The sequence below is a fragment of the Hemitrygon akajei genome, chromosome 15, assembly GCF_048418815.1.
Source record: "Hemitrygon akajei chromosome 15, sHemAka1.3, whole genome shotgun sequence".
Taxonomy (NCBI): Eukaryota; Metazoa; Chordata; class Chondrichthyes; order Myliobatiformes; family Dasyatidae; genus Hemitrygon; species Hemitrygon akajei.
The window spans coordinates 75534233-75554534 of NC_133138.1; the positions used below are offsets into that span (position 1 = coordinate 75534233).

The 20302-nt window shown below is 45.2% G+C and overlaps 1 protein-coding gene across 3 annotated transcripts in view; it reads left to right on the forward strand.

Moving 5' to 3' along the window:
• reep2 (receptor accessory protein 2) overlaps positions 1–15860 on the forward strand; it is a 98730-nt gene extending 82870 nt beyond the window's left edge. For 2 of the 3 annotated variants that reach the window (XM_073067793.1, XM_073067796.1), the window contains 2 exons: positions 12149–12318; positions 13863–15860. In XM_073067793.1, coding sequence (XP_072923894.1) covers positions 12149–12318; positions 13863–13937 — 245 coding nt within the window. In that variant the 3' untranslated portion in view covers positions 13938–15860. The remainder of the gene's footprint in view (positions 1–12148; positions 12319–13862) is intronic. The other variant, XM_073067794.1, reaches the window with a different exon arrangement.
• The last annotated feature ends 4442 nt before the right edge of the window (positions 15861–20302 follow it).

Here is a 20302-nt window from a genome sequence, read left to right on the forward strand (position 1 = left end):
TGAGGGTCCTGAATTCCACCGTGTAATCCAGCACCGAGCGTGAGGGTCCTGAATTCCACCGTGTAATCCAGCACCGAGCGTGAGGGACCTGAATTCCACCGTGTAATCCAGCACCGAGCGTGAGGGACCTGAATTCCACCGTGTAATCCAGCACCGAGCGTGAGGGTCCTGAATTCCACCGTGTAATCCAGCACCGGGTCTGAGGGTCCTGAATTCCACCGTGTAATCCAGCTCCGAGTCTGAGGGTCCTGAATTCCACCGTGTAATCCAGCACCGAGTGTGAGGGCCCTGAATTCCACCGTGTAATCCAGCACCGAGCGTGAGGGTCCTGAATTCCACCCTGTAATCCAGCATCGAGTCTGAGGGTCCTGAATTCCACCGTGTAATCCAGCACCGGGTCTGAGGGTCCTGAATTCCACCGTGTAATCCAGCACCGAGCGTGAGGGTCCTGAATTCCACCGTGTAATCCAGCACCGAGCGTGAGGGACCTGAATTCCACCGTGTAATCCAGCACCGAGCGTGAGGGACCTGAATTCCACCGTGTAATCCAGCACCGAGCGTGAGGGACCTGAATTCCACCAGCACCGACTGTGAGGGTCCTGAATTCCACCAGCACTGAGTGTGAGAGTCCTGAATTCCACCAGCACCGAGTGTGAGGGTCCTGAATTCCACCGTGTAATCCAGCACCGAGTGTGAGGGACCTGAATTCCACCGTGTAATCCAGCACCGAGTGTGAGGGACCTGAATTCCACCGTGTAATCCAGCACCGAGTGTGAGGGACCTGAATTCCACCGTGTAATCCAGCACCGAGTGTGAGGGTCCTGAATTCCACCGTGTAATCCAGCGCCGAGTCCGAGGGTCCTGAATTCCACCGTGTAATCCAGCACCGAGTGTGAGGGTCCTGAATTCCACCGTGTAATCCAGCACCGAGTCTAAGGGTCCTGAATTCCACCGTGTAATCCAGCACCGAGTGTGAGGGTCCTGAATTCCACCAGCACCGACTGTGAGGGTCCTGAATTCCACCAGCACTGAGTGTGAGAGTCCTGAATTCCACCAGCACCGACTGTGAGGGTCCTGAATTCCACCAGCACTGAGTGTGAGAGTCCTGAATTCCACCAGCACCGACTGTGAGGGTCCTGAATTCCACCAGCACTGAGTGTGAGAGTCCTGAATTCCACCGTGTAATCCAGCACCGAGTGTGAGGGTCCTGAATTCCACCGTGTAATCCAGCATCGAGTGTGAGAATCCTGAATTCCACCGTGTAATCCAGCACCGAGTGTGAGGGTCCTGAATTCCACCGTGTAATCCAGCTCCGAGCGTGAGGGTCCTGAATTCCACCGTGTAATCCAGCACCGAGTGTGAGGGTCCTGAATTCCACCGTGTAATCCAGCTCCGAGCGTGAGGGTCCTGAATTCCACCGTGTAATCCAGCACCGAGTATGAGGGTCCTGAATTCCACCGTGTAATCCAGCACCGAGTCTGAGGGTCCTGAATTCCACCGTGTAATCCAGCACCGAGCGTGAGGGTCCTGAATTCCACCGTGTAATCCAGCACCGGGTCTGAGGGTCCTGAATTCCACCGTGTAATCCAGCTCCGAGTCTGAGGGTCCTGAATTCCACCGTGTAATCCAGCACCGAGTGTGAGGGCCCTGAATTCCACCGTGTAATCCAGCACCGAGCGTGAGGGTCCTGAATTCCACCCTGTAATCCAGCATCGAGTCTGAGGGTCCTGAATTCCACCGTGTAATCCAGCACCGAGTGTGAGGGTCCTGAATTCCACCGTGTAATCCAGCACCGAGTGTGAGGGTCCTGAAGTCCACCGTGTAATCCAGCACCGAGGGTGAGGGTCCTGAATTCCACCGTGTAATCCAGCACCGAACGCGAGGGTCCTGAATTCCACCGTGTAATCCAGCACCGAGGGTGAGGGTCCTGAATTCCACCGTGTAATCCAGCACCGAACGCGGGGGTCCTGAATTCCACCGTGTAATCCAGCACCGAGCGTGAGGGTCCTGAATTCCACCGTGTAATCCAGCACCGAGTGTGAGGGTCCTGAATTCCACCGTGTAATCCAGCACCGAGTCTGAGGGTCCTGAATTCCACCGTGTAATCCTGCTCCGAGTGTGAGGGTCCTGAATTCCACCGTGTAATCCAGCACCGAGTGTGAGGGTCCTGAATTCCACCGTGTAATCCAGCACCGAGTCTGAGGTTCCTGAATTCCACCGTGTAATCCAGCACCGAGCGTGAGGGTCCTGAATTCCACCGTGTAATCCAGCACCGAGTCTGTGGTTCCTGAATTCCACCGTGTAATCCAGCACCGAGCGTGAGGGTCCTGAATTCCACCGTGTAATCCAGCACCGAGTCCGAGGGTCCTGAATTCCACCGTGTAATCCAGCACCGAGCGTGAGGGTCCTGAATTCCACCGTGTAATCCAGCTCTGAGTGTGAGGGTCCTGAATTCCACCGTGTAATCCAGCACCGAACGCGAGGGTCCTGAATTCCACCGTGTAATCCAGCACCGAACACGAGGGTCCTGAATTCCACCGTGTAATCCAGCACCGAGTCCGAGGGTCCTGAATTCCACCGTGTAATCCAGCGCCGAGTGTGAGGGTCATGAATTCCACCAGCACTGAGTGTGAGAGTCCTGAATTCCACCAGCTCCAAGTGTGAGGGTCCTGAATTCCACCGTGTAATCCAGCACCGAGTGTGAGGGTCCTGAATTCCACCGTGTAATCCAGCACCGAGTCTGAGGGTCCTGAATTCCACCGTGTAATCCAGCACCGAGTGTGAGGGACCTGAATTCCACCGTGTAATCCAGCACCGAGTGTGAGGGTCCTGAATTCCACCGTGTAATCCAGCACCGAGTGTGAGGGTCCTGAATTCCACCGTGTAATCCAGCACCGAGTGTGAGGGTCCTGAATTCCACCGTGTAATCCAGCACCGAGTCTAAGGGTCCTGAATTCCACCGTGTAATCCAGCACCGAGTGTGAGGGTCCTGAATTCCACCAGCACCGACTGTGAGGGTCCTGAATTCCACCAGCACTGAGTGTGAGAGTCCTGAATTCCACCAGCACCGACTGTGAGGGTCCTGAATTCCACCAGCACTGAGTGTGAGAGTCCTGAATTCCACCAGCACCGACTGTGAGGGTCCTGAATTCCACCAGCACTGAGTGTGAGAGTCCTGAATTCCACCGTGTAATCCAGCTCCGAGTCTGAGGGTCCTGAATTCCACCGTGTAATCCAGCACCGAGTGTGAGGGCCCTGAATTCCACCGTGTAATCCAGCACCGAGCGTGAGGGTCCTGAATTCCACCCTGTAATCCAGCATCGAGTCTGAGGGTCCTGAATTCCACCGTGTAATCCAGCACCGGGTCTGAGGGTCCTGAATTCCACCGTGTAATCCAGCACCGAGCGTGAGGGTCCTGAATTCCACCGTGTAATCCAGCACCGAGCGTGAGGGACCTGAATTCCACCGTGTAATCCAGCACCGAGCGTGAGGGACCTGAATTCCACCGTGTAATCCAGCACCGAGCGTGAGGGTCCTGAATTCCACCGTGTAATCCAGCACCGGGTCTGAGGGTCCTGAATTCCACCGTGTAATCCAGCTCCGAGTCTGAGGGTCCTGAATTCCACCGTGTAATCCAGCACCGAGTGTGAGGGCCCTGAATTCCACCGTGTAATCCAGCACCGAGCGTGAGGGTCCTGAATTCCACCCTGTAATCCAGCATCGAGTCTGAGGGTCCTGAATTCCACCGTGTAATCCAGCACCGGGTCTGAGGGTCCTGAATTCCACCGTGTAATCCAGCACCGAGCGTGAGGGTCCTGAATTCCACCGTGTAATCCAGCACCGAGCGTGAGGGACCTGAATTCCACCGTGTAATCCAGCACCGAGCGTGAGGGACCTGAATTCCACCGTGTAATCCAGCACCGAGCGTGAGGGACCTGAATTCCACCAGCACCGACTGTGAGGGTCCTGAATTCCACCAGCACTGAGTGTGAGAGTCCTGAATTCCACCAGCACCGAGTGTGAGGGTCCTGAATTCCACCGTGTAATCCAGCACCGAGTGTGAGGGACCTGAATTCCACCGTGTAATCCAGCACCGAGTGTGAGGGACCTGAATTCCACCGTGTAATCCAGCACCGAGTGTGAGGGACCTGAATTCCACCGTGTAATCCAGCACCGAGTGTGAGGGTCCTGAATTCCACCGTGTAATCCAGCGCCGAGTCCGAGGGTCCTGAATTCCACCGTGTAATCCAGCACCGAGTGTGAGGGTCCTGAATTCCACCGTGTAATCCAGCACCGAGTCTAAGGGTCCTGAATTCCACCGTGTAATCCAGCACCGAGTGTGAGGGTCCTGAATTCCACCAGCACCGACTGTGAGGGTCCTGAATTCCACCAGCACTGAGTGTGAGAGTCCTGAATTCCACCAGCACCGACTGTGAGGGTCCTGAATTCCACCAGCACTGAGTGTGAGAGTCCTGAATTCCACCAGCACCGACTGTGAGGGTCCTGAATTCCACCAGCACTGAGTGTGAGAGTCCTGAATTCCACCGTGTAATCCAGCACCGAGTGTGAGGGTCCTGAATTCCACCGTGTAATCCAGCATCGAGTGTGAGAATCCTGAATTCCACCGTGTAATCCAGCACCGAGTGTGAGGGTCCTGAATTCCACCGTGTAATCCAGCTCCGAGCGTGAGGGTCCTGAATTCCACCGTGTAATCCAGCACCGAGTGTGAGGGTCCTGAATTCCACCGTGTAATCCAGCTCCGAGCGTGAGGGTCCTGAATTCCACCGTGTAATCCAGCACCGAGTATGAGGGTCCTGAATTCCACCGTGTAATCCAGCACCGAGTCTGAGGGTCCTGAATTCCACCGTGTAATCCAGCACCGAGCGTGAGGGTCCTGAATTCCACCGTGTAATCCAGCACCGGGTCTGAGGGTCCTGAATTCCACCGTGTAATCCAGCTCCGAGTCTGAGGGTCCTGAATTCCACCGTGTAATCCAGCACCGAGTGTGAGGGCCCTGAATTCCACCGTGTAATCCAGCACCGAGCGTGAGGGTCCTGAATTCCACCCTGTAATCCAGCATCGAGTCTGAGGGTCCTGAATTCCACCGTGTAATCCAGCACCGGGTCTGAGGGTCCTGAATTCCACCGTGTAATCCAGCACCGAGCGTGAGGGTCCTGAATTCCACCGTGTAATCCAGCACCGAGCGTGAGGGACCTGAATTCCACCGTGTAATCCAGCACCGAGCGTGAGGGACCTGAATTCCACCGTGTAATCCAGCACCGAGCGTGAGGGACCTGAATTCCACCGTGTAATCCAGCACCGAGCGTGAGGGTCCTGAATTCCACCGTGTAATCCAGCACCGGGCGTGAGTGTCCTGAATTCCACCGTGTAATCCAGCACCGAGCGTGAGGGTCCTGAATTCCACCGTGTAATCCAGCACCGAGCGTGAGGGTCCTGAATTCCACCGTGTAATCCAGCACCGAGCGTGAGGGTCCTGAATTCCACCGTGTAATCCAGCTCCGAGTCTGAGGGTCCTGAATTCCACCGTGTAATCCAGCACCGAGTGTGAGGGCCCTGAATTCCACCGTGTAATCCAGCACCGAGCGTGAGGGTCCTGAATTCCACCCTGTAATCCAGCATCGAGTCTGAGGGTCCTGAATTCCACCGTGTAATCCAGCACCGGGTCTGAGGGTCCTGAATTCCACCGTGTAATCCAGCACCGAGCGTGAGGGTCCTGAATTCCACCGTGTAATCCAGCACCGAGCGTGAGGGACCTGAATTCCACCGTGTAATCCAGCACCGAGCGTGAGGGACCTGAATTCCACCGTGTAATCCAGCACCGAGCGTGAGGGACCTGAATTCCACCGTGTAATCCAGCACCGAGCGTGAGGGTCCTGAATTCCACCGTGTAATCCAGCACCGGGCGTGAGTGTCCTGAATTCCACCGTGTAATCCAGCACCGAGCGTGAGGGTCCTGAATTCCACCGTGTAATCCAGCACCGAGCGTGAGGGTCCTGAATTCCACCGTGTAATCCAGCACCGAGCGTGAGGGTCCTGAATTCCACCGTGTAATCCAGCACCGAGCGTGAGGGTCCTGAATTCCACCGTGTAATCCAGCACCGAGCGTGAGGGTCCTGAATTCCACCGTGTAATCCAGCACCGAGCGTGAGGGTCCTGAATTCCACCGTGTAATCCAGCACCGGGTGTGAGTGTCCTGAATTCCACCGTGTAATCCAGCACCGAGCGTGAGGGTCCTGAATTCCACCGTGTAATCCAGCACCGAGTGTGAGGGTCCTGAATTTCACCGTGTAATCCAGCACCGATCGTGAGGGTCCTGAATTCCACCGTGTAATCCAGCACTGAGCATGACACATGTGAAGTATCTAATCCACTACCTTTGTTCCATTTCCCGGATGGTTGAAAACCCAGTGCATCTCAGCAGTGAATTCCTCATATTTATTGCAAATTGTGGTTTTATTGTCCCAGTTAGTGGCGGACCAGATCAGAGTTCACCCAGTCATGAGAGAAATGTCAAAGGCAATTTTGGCTCAGTCCGTAGAATACAGAAATGGATGGAGTTCGAAATGTAAGATACATGGACAGGAGGTTGTGGCATCATGTTGGGGATCTGTCAAACCACTTGGGCCCAAGGGAGAAGATTGACTGGCGTGAGGTTCCTGTAATGAGATGGCGAGTTGGTTGAGATTGGTGAGCAAATAGTCAATGGTTTCCTGCTGCCTCCAGATCGCAAACTGATGTTTATGGATGTCTTGGTTTGGTTGAGCAAATTCTACTGGGTCAACTTCTGATTCACTCATCCTGTCATAAAGTAGAGGAGCCTTGATCTAAAAGCAGAGCAGGGGAGATGATTCGGCAATAGCCAGTAACTGCAAAATAACAAGCCATGAGAGGCCATAAAACCAGAGAGAACTATACTAAACACCACATCTAACAACATAACTGAAGGCTAGGAGCAACTGGTTGAGGCTGGCTGGTCCAATGGGTAAACAAGGACTGTGGATACAAGCTGGGTTTAAATAGGCTGCAGGTGTTGAATTGGAAACGAGTGGCAGGTGATTCTTGTTAGTTGGTTGTGACTGAAAGGTGCCTTCCTGTGAAGGCTTGACATCTACATGCCACAATTTGGGGGTGTGATAATTGCTTTTCCATTTTCTTGGATAATTGTAGCTGTGACACTCAAGCTGGTAAATGTCACCAGGACTCAGGCATCAAGTCTGGTTTTGTGGCTTAGGAGTGAAGGGGGGAAGAAGAGAAGAGCATTGTTCATAGGGGATTCAATAGTTAGGGGAACACACTGAAGAGTCTGTGGATGTGAAAGAGACACCCGCATTGTATATTGTCTCTCAGGTGCCAGGGTCAGGGATGTTTCAGATCGTGTCCCTAGCAGTCTTAAGCGGGAGGGTGAGCTGCTAGGAGTCAGGGTACATATTGGTATCAATGACAACGTAGGAAAAGTCATAAGGTCCTGAAGAATGAATAGAGAGAGCAAGGTAGGAAGCTGAAAAGCAGGACCTCAAGGGTAGTAATCTCTGAATTGCTGCCTGTACCACACACCAGTGAGGATAAGAATAGGATTATTTGGCTGACGAATGAGTGGTTGAAGAATTGATGCAGTGGCAGGATTTCAGATTTGTGAATTATTGGGATCTTTTCTGGGGCAAATATGATCTGTACAGAGGAGACGGATTACACCTGAACTCGAGGAGGACCAAGATTTGCTAGAGCTGATGGAGTGGGTTTAAACTAGATTAACAGTGGGATGGGAACCAGAGTGGGTGGGGCAGTTGGTGTAAAGATAGATGCAATGTATAGAGGCAGTGAATAGGGCATAAGTATAGTCAGATGGGTGGAAGTGTACTATTTTAATGCAAGAAGATTCAGAACAAGGCTGATGAAATTACAGCATGGGCCAGTACATGGAACTATGATGTGGCCATTACAGAGATCTGGCTGTCACAAGGGCAGGAATGGCTGCTGGATGTTCCTGGTACATATTTCAAAAGGCACAGAAAGGGAAGTAAAAGAAGTGGGAGGAATGGCATTGCCAAGCAGGGGAAATGTCATAGCTGAAGAAAGGGAGCACATCGTGGAGAGATCTTCTGCTAAGTTAGTATGGGTGGAAGTCAGAAACAGGAAGGGAGCACTTGCTGTCTTGGGAGTATTCTATAGACTTACCCCTCCCCCAGTAGCGACAGAGACTCTGAGGAGCAGATTAGGAGGCAAATTTTAGAAAGATTAAAAACTAACAGGGTTGTTGTCATGGGTGACTTCAACTCCCCTAATATCCATCAATATTTCTTCAGTGCAAAAGTTTTAAATGGAGCAGAATTTGTTAGGTGTGTTCAGGAAGGATTCCTGACCCAATATGCAGACAGGTAGACTGAATCTGGTAGAAGGCAAGGAACCTGGTCAGGTGATAGATCTCTTTGTGGGTAATCATTCGGAGATAGTGGCCATAACTCCCTGCCCTTTACCATTGATTTGGACAGGAATAGGAGTAGATAGTATAGGTAGGTGTCTAATTGGGGAGGATGAATTATGATGCTTTTCAGCAGGAAATTTGGACTGTAAATTGGGAACATATTTGGAATGGGGAAATGTACAACAGAAATGTGAAAGTTGTTTAGGAAGTACTTGTATAGGGTTCTGGATTGGTTTGTCCCATTAAGGGAGGGAAAGAATGGTAGGGTAGTGGAACCATTGTTGATAAGAGATGTAGAGCACCTAGTTAAGAGGAAGCAAGAAGCATACTTAAGCATAAGGAACAGGAATCAGATAAGGATGTGGAGATTTACAAGGTAATCAAGAAGGATCTTAAGAATGGACTTTGGAAAGCCAGAAGGGGGCATGATAAGGTCTTGATGAGTAGGATTAAGGAAAATCGTAAGGCATTTTACACATACAGTACCTAAAGAAAAGGAGGAGAGTGAGAATAGGAGCAATCAGGGATAGAAGAGGAAACGTGCCTGGAGTCGGAGCAGGTAAGGGAAGTCTTTAATGAATACTTTGCTTCAGTATTTTCCAGTCAGAGGGACCTTTACAAATGCAAGGACAGTGTAAAACAGGCTGATATGGTAGAACATTATGACATTAAGAAAGAGGATCTATGGGAACGTTTGAAAGACATTTGATCCCCAGGGCTAGATGGGATGTACTCCAGGTTGCTACAGGAAGTGAAGGAAAAGATTGTTGTACCTTTGAGGATGATCCTTGTGTCCTTATTGGCTGCAGGAGTAGTACCAGAAAACTGGAGGTGGCAAATGTTATTCCTTTGTTTAAGAAAGGGAAAAGGGATCACCTTTAGAAATTAATATGGAACAGTGACAACATTATCACTGTCATCAGTGGTGACAACATTATTGAAGAGGGTTCTTAGAGGCAGGATTTATGAGCATTTGGAGAAGCATTGTCTGATTGAAGACAGTAAGCATGGTTTTGTGAGGGGCAAATCATGCCTCATAAGCCAGCATGACTTGTTTGAAGATGTGCGAAAACAAATGGATGAAGATAGAGCAGTGGATGTTGTGTGTGTGCATTTTAGTAAGGAATTTTACAAGGTTCCCCATGGTAGTCCCATTCAGAAAGTCAGGAGGAATGGGATTGAGGGAAACTTGGCTACGTGGATTCAGAATTGGCCTGCGCACTGAAGGTAGAAGCTGGTAGTAGATGGAGTGTATTCTGCTTGGAAATTGGTGACCAGGGGTGTTCAACAGAGATCTGTTCTGGGACCCCTGCTTTTTTAAAATTTTTATAAATGACGTGTCTGAGGAAGTTGAAGTGAGGGTTAGTCGGTGACACAAAGGTCGGCGATGGTGTGGATAGTGTAGAGGGGTGGTGGAACAGAGCTGGGCTGAGAGGTGGCAGATGGAATTCAATATGGAAACGTGTGAAGTGATACACTTTCGGAAGGATGAACTTGATGGCAGAGTACAGGGTTAATGGCAGGATTCTTAGCAGTGTGGAAGAATGGAGGGATCTTGACAGATACCTTCACCGATACCTCACAGGTGCTGTGCAAGTTGCCAAACTGGTTAAGAAGGCATATGGTGTGTTTGCCTTCATTATTTGGGGAAATGAGTCCCAGAGCATGAGGAAATGTTGCAGCTCTACAAAACTGTGGTTAAGTCAGACTTAGAATATTATGCTCAGTGCTGGTCGCCTCACTATAGGAAGGACGTGAAAGCGCTGGAGAGGGCAGAGAAGATTTATCAGAATGATGCCTGGATTGTTGAGCATGTCTTATAAGTAAAATTTGAGCAAGCTAGGCCTTTTCTCTTTGGAGCAAACAAGGATGAGAGGTGACTTGATAGATGTAGCAAAGATTATAAGAAGCATAGATTGAGATAAATGGCTAGCACAAGAGGGCACAGTTTTAAGGTGCTTGGAAGTAGGTACAGAGGAGGTGTCAGGGTTAAGTTTTTTAAGCAGAGTGGTGAGTGCATGGAATGGGCTGCCGGTGACAGTGGTGGAGGTGGTACGTTAGGGTCTTTTAAGAGACTCCTGGATAGGTACATGGAGTTTAGAAAAATCGCGGGCTATGGGTAACCCTAGGTACTTTGTAAAGTAAGTACGTGTTCAGCACAGCATTGTGGGCCGAAGGGCCAGTATTGTGCTGTAGGGTTTCTATGTGTGGACATCTGGAGACTTTTTCCCCAGAACAGAAATGGCTGTTACAAGGGAGCATGTTTTTAATGTGATTGGAGGGAAGTATAGGGGATGTCAGAGGTAAGATTTTTTTCAGAGCGATTGATAGGTGCGCGGAAAGCCAGGGGTAATGGTAGAGGCATAAACAATTAGAGATTCTTAAATAGGCACGTGTATAAAATAAAAATGGAGGGTTATGTGGGAGAAAAGGGGTCAGATTGATCAGTAAGTTAAAAGGTCAGCATGACATCATAGTCTAAAGTGCTTGGACTACCCTGTACGGTTCCATGTTCTATAACAGACATGATTGGAACCCTATCTAATATCTCAGCCATTCATTCCCTGAACCATGTCTGCAGTGTGTGAACTACCTCCATGACACATTGTGGTTACTCGCCTAGAATACTTGGACAACATCTACCAAACCCATGATTTTTATCATTATGAAGACAAGGGCAACAGACATGTGTTAACATCTGTTTTCTCTCTTTGTTCTACATTACTGTGTCTCAGAAAGACATTGCAACATCTAAGTCCTAGAACCCGACCCCCCCCCCCCCCCACTCAGCAACAGCATTAGGGAATACCTTCGCCAGGATAGCAGCAGTGCAAAGGCTCAAAGGTCCAATTTAATGTCAGAGAAATGTATACTATATACATCCTGAAATGCTTTTACTTCGCAAACATCCACAAAAACAAAGGAGTGCCCCAAAGAATGAACGGCAGTTAAACATGAAAACCCCAAAGTCCCCCCCACGCGTAAGCGGCAGCAAGGCAACGATACCCCCCTCCCCCCGGCAAAAAGAAAGCGCACCCGCTACCGAGCACAAGCACGAGCTAGGCGATAGCAGAGACACAGACCTTGCAGTTACCCCAAAGACTATCACATTTCATCCAGCATTCGGCAAACCCACAGGTTTTCTCTCTCCCTAATAAGGGAGAGGGAGGTGCCCCCCCATTTTCACAGCAAGCGGGAGACATAACAACAACCCGCTGGTTCACGATGTTAAAAAGTCCGTTTCAAGATAGATCAAACTTAAGGGCATTTAGAGATGGGCAATAAATGCTGTAAAAGCAAGCAACATCCATATTCTAAGAAAGTGATAAGTAAAGAATATCACCTACAGTGTGATGTCTCTCATGTCCAATGAAGGAACAAAGGCAGTTTTTTTCATTTCACATTGGTAGGGCAGGAATATTTGGCTGCAATTCTTTGGGTGACTTTTCTAAATTTTAAATGAGACTCTATTAATTGAACAAGCATCAATAAAGCCAAGTTGAGCATTATTGAAGCACAAATTGGAAAATGTATATGTCTATGTTCCTATAACAGTACCTGGTATTTATATATTACTATTATTCTGAGAAATCCATAATTTGTTTGCATCTGCTAAGAATTATGTTTCTGAAATACCTTTGAGAAATGCACTCTCACAATATGTTGTTTTGGGTTTTAGCCTTCTTTTCGCTTGCTGTTTCTCAGACACACGCCGGCTTTCTTCAGGGGAAGAACTGGGAAATGCACAGGCCCAGAAGTCAGATGGAGAGCAGCCAGATGTGAAACTTGAACAAGCAGATGAAGATACCGTGGACAAAGTACCAAAACGCACCCAGAGCCTTAAAGCCAGTAAACAAAAACTGCAGCGTTCTGAGGTATTTTATTATATTTGATAGCCTCAATTAAATTTAGTTATCAAAATGCTCTCTTATTTATTTGTTACCCGCTCCATCAGTTAATATCCTCCAGCTCATCAATTCTTCCTCTTCAAGGGTTACATTGAATTGTGGGTATTTTAATAATGCAGCGATCTAACTGAATGAAACAGTATAGATTTTGAAGAACCATATTAAACGTCTGAAATTCTTTTGAGTTTAGAAAATAAAATGAATTTGTTCAGAAATGCATATGTTTGTGGTGTTTAATTACCACAAATTACAATGCAGAATGAAATCTTGATAGGTGATGATACTTCTACTATACTTATCCAAAAAATAAGATATACTGAATGGGCACTTAATTAATGCTGGGTGGTGTAAATCTTTGAAAGGCCTACAGATGTTGATGTAGGCATAGGAATCAAGATTCTTTGATTGATCAGCAATACTTAATACCTACAGGCTTTGTTCATTTCAAACGAGAGCCAGTGATAAACAACTGTCACACAGAAACTATTTTTCAAAACTGCTTTGTTTTTCAATTTAAGACTGGATATTGCTTTTGATAATGGATGTACTTGTAACCCCCCCGGGTCGCCTCAGGCTCGCTCAGCTCGTTCTCGTCTAGGGGGAGCAGCCTTCGGCCCCGCCAAACTGGGTAATCAGTTGGTGTGGATGCTGTGTGATGTCCCCCGCCTCGCCCAAAAACAGACAGTACACCATATGCGATTAAATGAGTACAATTTATAAAGGTTACTATAACTAAGTGATTAATAACGATACAGTATATACGAAGGAAAAAAAATAAAGAAAAGGCGCCAACTTATCAAAGTCCAAACCACTTCGTGCACAACCGTTGGAGCTCAATTACTGAAGTCTTCTGGCCACCATTCGATCCCCTCCGAACTCCTCGGCTTGCAGCTCAGGACCAGCCGAAGTGGTCAACCAAGCACATCTATCTTCGTCTCCTCTCCTCGGGGTACCTCCTGGCCTCGGACCCCCACTTGGGGTCCGTTCCTCGCCCAGTTTACAGCATCACGTCCTCTCTCTCTCTCACCCCCTCGCGCCGATCTCCCCAAAATGCCCGCCAACAATAGCTTACAGACTCAGAAGAAAGAACAACATTAATCCCAATTGGTTTACACAGGAATACAATTCTCCTTATCAGTAAATTTTAACCCAAACAAGCTTCCAGCACTCTCTCGCAACAAAGAAGCATTCCTACTTTTAACAGAGAAGACATTTTGATTGACATACTCAGTAACAAAGATAAAGAAGAAACCCCCCTTTACATACTCATTGCAAATACACGAGCACTCTGTCAAAAATCAGTAGCTTGCAGAGCTTGCAAAGCTGGAGAGCACTTGGGAGTGGATGCACTGGGTAATTTTACTTCTGAGCACCCTCACTGAGGCCAGCAGTGGACACATCTCCCTGGGTGGTCCAGCATATTGCTCTGTTTTCCTAATGGAGTTGGACCATTGTTTGAGCTTCAACTCCCACAGTCTATAATTGGTTGTCTTTTAATATCTGTTTTACAGCCACAATCGAAGAGTGTAAAGTTACGTGCTAAAAAGAAAGCCACCAGCACCGCCAGCAGCCCCGAGTCCGCGTGAGCTGGGTCGCGTGGGGAAGAAGCCGTACAGAGTGCCACAAGTCTTTCCATCTGCCTTCAGTACATCACAGATTTGAGTCTTGCTTCAAGCAGAGAAACTGCCACAGCATAATGGAAGAGCTATACCTTGTAAATAGGAGCTTGGGCACTGTGTCTTTAGCAGGTATGGGGGAATGCAGTCGTCACCACAGCATATAGCAATACTTGAGCTGTTGTTGAGGGACTAGACTTAAGTAATCTTGCTCAGTGTTATATATGCATCTCATCCACAGTATTCAAAATAAAGTTCCACCAAAATATCTCCTAGGAAATATTAAGCCATTCTTATGTTTGCAATCACCATTACTTCCCTTTGGATTATTTTTCTTCCCCCATTTGTATCACTTCCTGCTCCGTATGGTCTCTGTGAAAAGGCAGCATGGGAATAAAAACTATGAATTTTAACATCAGTGAATAAAAAAAACTAACATTCCAGATAGTTAGTTAGTTTGTGCCTGGAAGTGACCACGTGAACAGCTATTGCAAACTCGACCTTAAGCTAACCTAGAGGGTTTTAGCTTGCACTCCATTTGAACTGATAAAGAGAAGGAAAGCTGGCTGAGGTGTTTTGTGATGGTACTGTAATTTTTTGGAATCAGGAAATCTTATAAACTGAAGATACAGTATGAGAAATGTTTTTAAACTTGTTATGTTTTCAGATTTTAGTTCTGTAACTTAATATTTCACCTAATTTAACAAACCAGCTATCTCAAAAAATAAAGAAAATACATTAAAGTAATTAGATTTTTTAAATATATTGTCATATTTAGATCTTTAGATGTCATTGGTAGCAGACTCACTGTATTCAATCAGAATTAAAACTATGCACTGGAAATTTATTTTCAGAATTAGAAAATCGCATTGCAAGAATGAACAGGAAAGCATGCTTAACTAACATACTACAAACGGAAAACTGTGCGTGGGGGTTATATCTTCATGGGAATTTGGTAGCATTAAAATGAATGTGAGGGTTTTTGTTGAGTTGGAAATTTATACATTGATTGAGAGAAAGTGATTTGGGATTCTAAATAATGGAAGTAGATGGAAAGTGACTTGGGTTTGCTGGAAATCTGTGCCGTGGAAGTGATGAGAGGGGACTATTCGTTTGGAATTGTACATAGTGTATAAGGAGAGCTGGGGACTGTGAAATAGAGAAGCCGCCAGAGATTTGGTTCAGTGAAAGGAAACTGATTGCTGCATTGGAAATCTGAACTAGGATATGGAATTGATTGTCCTTTCATTAATAGAACTGGGATTCTGAAATGGAATGTATTGATGTTATTTTCACCAATTTCCCAGAACTACAACTGCATCCAGAGATCCAGGTTCATGTGGCCTAATGATTACCTGTTTTTGAATGTCTGCATGGTTTTCCTATGCACTAGAAGTAGTTGAAATAGAATTTTCTAACTGTTATATAGACACCTAGGATCAGAACATTATTACCACACTGCTTTCCAGAATCTCCCTGTAGGTTTTAAGAGATGGCTGGTGATGAACCATAAATAGTAATTTAATCAGTTTCTGGTGCTCTTGAAAACCATGAGAGTGAAGTGAGATTGATTTATGAAGATCAAGGTAAAATAAATTGGCTGCCAAGTGCTTGCTGTTCCCTATTCTGTGTAGCATGCCGTTTAGTTATTGTTCATGTTTTAGTATTTACCAGTAGATACTGTACATACAGTGGGGCTGAAGTAACGTCACATGAATGGAAATATAGTGATGTAGGAAATGAAGCTGTGTGAAATCATGTGATTATAACTGGAATATAGATATTTTTGCAAATGCGTTACCAGGATATGCGCTATACTGTACATGATGTACTGGACTGAACAAAATGTATAACTTTTAATACACTGAATAAAAGCCTTCAGTTATCACTCTATACTAGAGGTCAGTGTAGTAAGCATGTTATTTCAGTGAGTGCCCTAATTACCTCCCCCTACATGTTTACATGATTGATCAGTTTCTGTGTTATCATTAATACCTGGGTTATTTACAATTTTTGTAAAGAGAACATTTAAAATTACAACTTACAATCTCAGTTTATTACAAACATACATCTGTTAGTTAGTCTGCACTGTTAGTTGTTACTGAACAGACAAAAATATACTAGATTCAAATTCTATCCACGTTATTACAAAACACATACAATGCTGAAAGTTATACCTTGATACCCAAATCCCAAAAAGTGTAACATACTTTGAATGTCATTTGAGCTGAGCAGTTCTCTCTAGCTACTGCTTGTTGTTTTTACTAGATCTACCCACCATCGAAACTTGATTGTAGTTAGAAATACTGTTAGCAAATGATGGAAAATGAAATATACTGGTTCTCCATTATTGCTGGAACAAGATAAACCAGCCCCACTCACGTAATGGGAGAAATGTGAATGTGTCTCATTGATGTTCAGCACCTCAAAACATTTTCATGCTGTAAATTTTCAATTCACCGACATTCACAATGATCAATAGGTTTTCATATCAGGAACAAATGCTGGTTTCCTGCAGAAAACTTCATTAATGGAAGAATATTTAGGCAAAACCTTAAAGATGCGCATGGTTAACCTATCAGGTTCCCATTAATCTGAGAATTTATGGAGGATATTGCAATAATTCATTTGCACTCCATTTGCGAGGAATATTGGTCTCACAAGAAGCTTTTGTCCTTTGGCTGTACATGGTCACTATTTAAAGATATTTTAGGTGAATGTGCTTGACAAACGTCTTTCATCTCAATATTAGTTATATGTGGTATCTTGTTTATTTTGAAGATACTTATTTAATAATTAATTATTGGCTTTGGTGACAGGTCTTATCATAGACATTTATGAGGTAGGAAGCCATCCAACTCGATGTTTATGATCCCTCGTATTTGTTAGTAACCTGCAAAGCTTTGTATGATTTGCTTAGTATGTATAATTAAGAAAAACTGATATTTTTCATGTCAGTCATTCATAAGATAGCTCTTATCAAAGCCTCAGGTACTCATATTAATTAAAGCCCTCTGTACTTCCTCAAACTATGTACATCTGGATTTGGATGTCAGGGTTCGGCAGTGTTTAATATTGATATCCCATGGGGAACCCAGTATCCTGCAAGCCTCAGCCTTGTGCTTCATACATAAAGACCCAGGTATTTTTTTCTATTATTGTGCTAGTCTGTGCTGACTAATGCATTCCTCTCAATGAAAGAAATATAATGCCAATTATTTTTTTTATTTCTGAATGTTATGCAAGATGTTCAGTTGAGTTTGCTTAAAGTCTCAAGTAGTGTGCCTCACTTGTTTTAAACTGTATACATTGTTTTCATTATCAGATCTTGTTGCCCTTGGTGTATTTTATTACTGCTGCATTAGAGCTGGAGACTTGGCCTAGGTTTGAAAAGAAATATACAGACACACCCTCTTCTCTGTAATTTCACTGTACTGGGTTTCTCATTACATAGCTGAGCCAGGGAAGTTCCTGCTTTTATTTCCATTTTGCACTGTTAACTAACCTAACTTTAGCTGGTGAAGTGGAAAAAATGTTAAAAATTACCTCAAAGAATCTGTGAAATCAGGAACCAATCAGTCTCCAATGACTCCTCAAACCCCTTTGGTAAAGAAGCATCGAGAGATCTTGATGAAGAATAGCTATTGGGCTCAAAATTCACTGAGGCGCACTGTGACAAAGCAATGGAGGTTGGAGACACGATGTATTAAAAACAGAAAACTGATGTGGAGTAAAGACTCCAAAGGAGCTTTGAGAATTAACTGCTATTTCCAATCACATCTGCAGAGAAATAAGTTTATCCTCTTTTCCAAAAACATTCTGAATGCTCCTCTATCCATGTAACTAATTAGTTCTCTTCAATGCAAGTGGTTATTGCTAACCACTCATAAATATATATTAAGTTATTTGGTGAATAGATTAAACTGGATATAATATTTTAGGTAGTAATGCTTTCATTTATTTTGCTCTCTCAGAAATGGTGTAAAGTTCTATAAGAAATTCCATGGAGCATGAACAAGTCTTTATATGGAAGTTTTTAGTCCCATTCAACAAAAGGGTTTAGAGAACCATAAAACAGTACAATACAGAGGCTATTCAGCCCATCATGTCCAGGTCAGCATCCACAGTCCACCCACAATCTCCAACTGTTAGTTTACTGCTGGACTATAAGCCAAAATCCAAAGGTGGTGCTCCAATGTCTACTCACCAAGATTATCTGCAACAAGGATTCAAGTTTGATATGAAGATGAAGTAAAGAATGGAACAGAATAATTGCCGGCATTCTCACTCCTGAAAGCAAAGTCAGGAACATTTCCAGCTACATACTGAATCAGATTTACTAGTTAAAAAATTTACTTGGAATGCAGGGAACAAATTGGGGTATTCACAGCAATTTCCTGCTGGAATCTTTTAGAGCCCGGTGCATTTCCTCCTCATCCACATTGCAGAAAACCTGGGCAATTCTAAATACTAAGTCTTGTTTAAGTTGCACCGGTTATATTCTAGCAGGATAATAACCACTAAATGGAAACCAATAAAGAAGTTTAATATTTATGAAATAAATAACCAAACGTTATTATCTTCCTCTGAGGTACTACTTATTTTCAGCTGTAACGTAATAGTAAATAGAACCCCAATTTTCCAGGTGAGCATTCTCTGACTAAAAGTCACTAACATTAATTCTTGTAAGTGGCATGGGCTCATAGCACTTTGTTTGGATGTCACTTTTCTCCTCACTAATGGCCCTGGGACCCTAGAAATAAACTGCTGATAAGCTAACTTCCATTTTGTCCTTAGCTCTGTGTTGGAAATTGCCTCAATGGCCCAGCAAGCAAAGACAGCCCCACAAATAAAATATCTTTCCACCCTCATCCATGCTGTACAGCCTATGCAACAATTTAATCATATTTCTCCTGCTGGACACTACTATACTGCCACAGAAGTGGCAGTACCCACTGTTAAACATGCAGTGGAAAATTAATTATTTTATCATAAGGCCAGTTCTTCTAGGGATTTGCACAGCAGCATATTAATATTCCTAAACACCCACCCACTGCTACAAGAGCCATGTACCTATAGCTGGCAAGTCAAAATAATATGTCAAAGCTTTTAAGGATTACATTTTAACACCTGAATTCAACTTTACGGCTGTTAATAATATGCTTCATCTCTTACCTTTTCAATGCTCCAGATCATTTAATTATACAAAGAGATGTGTAGGATTCAATGCATCTCTAGCTTGCAGCCACGACGATGTAGGGCAGGTATGTTGAATAGGTTGATATTTTCCTGTTTATATGTTTGGATCTAATTGTCTTCCTTATCTACGTGTCTCTTTCATCTGTCCTTTCTCTTTGGTTTCTCTCATATTCCCCACTCGATTCTGTCATTTTTTTCCATCCTGTTTCTTTCTTTCTCTCCCATCCCCTGCACGTTTAAAACATAATGCATATTTAACAATTTCATAATTTTCTAACTTATATATGACAATGGGTTTCATGAGAGAAATTGTAAGAATCCATTGTCAGTGGACTTGGCTCTCTGACTGCATAAATTGATCAGAAGAGGAATATATTTATGTTAACATCATTGTAATTAAGAAGCTGCATCCTAGTTGTTGTGAAACCGCACTTGATATGTGAACTGAATAATCTTCAATTGCTCATGTACACTTCTCAATGGAACTTGTAGCTTACTTGTTGTGGTTACCCCGCTTAATTACAACAAGCAAAACCTAATCTGGATCTATTAATCCACAGAACAGGTTTGAAGCTTACATGTGGATTTAAACCCACACTCTACCAGAACCAAACTGAGCCAAATCACTTTCATTCTGCAACAATACTGTACCTCTTCAGTCTCCAGCTCAAGCTTCCTTATTAACCATTTTTACTGTGCCTTGTAAAAATATTCAGTCCTTTTTCCCCAGTAGAGCCCAAAAACAGAGAAAAACTAAACATTCAAAAACTGAAATGTCAGCAGTTCAGAAGTATTCTCCCCCATTCACTCAGTACTTATTTGAACCACCTCTTGCAGCTATTACAGCCAAAAGTCTTTTGGAATAAGTCTTTATTAGCTTTATACTATGTGATGGAGCAGGATTTGCCCATTCCTCCCTGCTCAAGCTGTGCCAGTTTAGCAGGGGAGTGGCAGAAGACAGCTATCCTGAGATCTTGTCAGTGATGTTTGATTGGGTTAAGGTCGGGACTGACTGAGCCATGCAGGGGTATCAATTTTCGTCATTCGAAGCCACTCTATAGATGCTCTGGCAGTGTACTTTGAGTCGCTTTCTTACAGAAAGGCAAACTTCCTCCCCAGTTTAAGCTTTCTGGCAG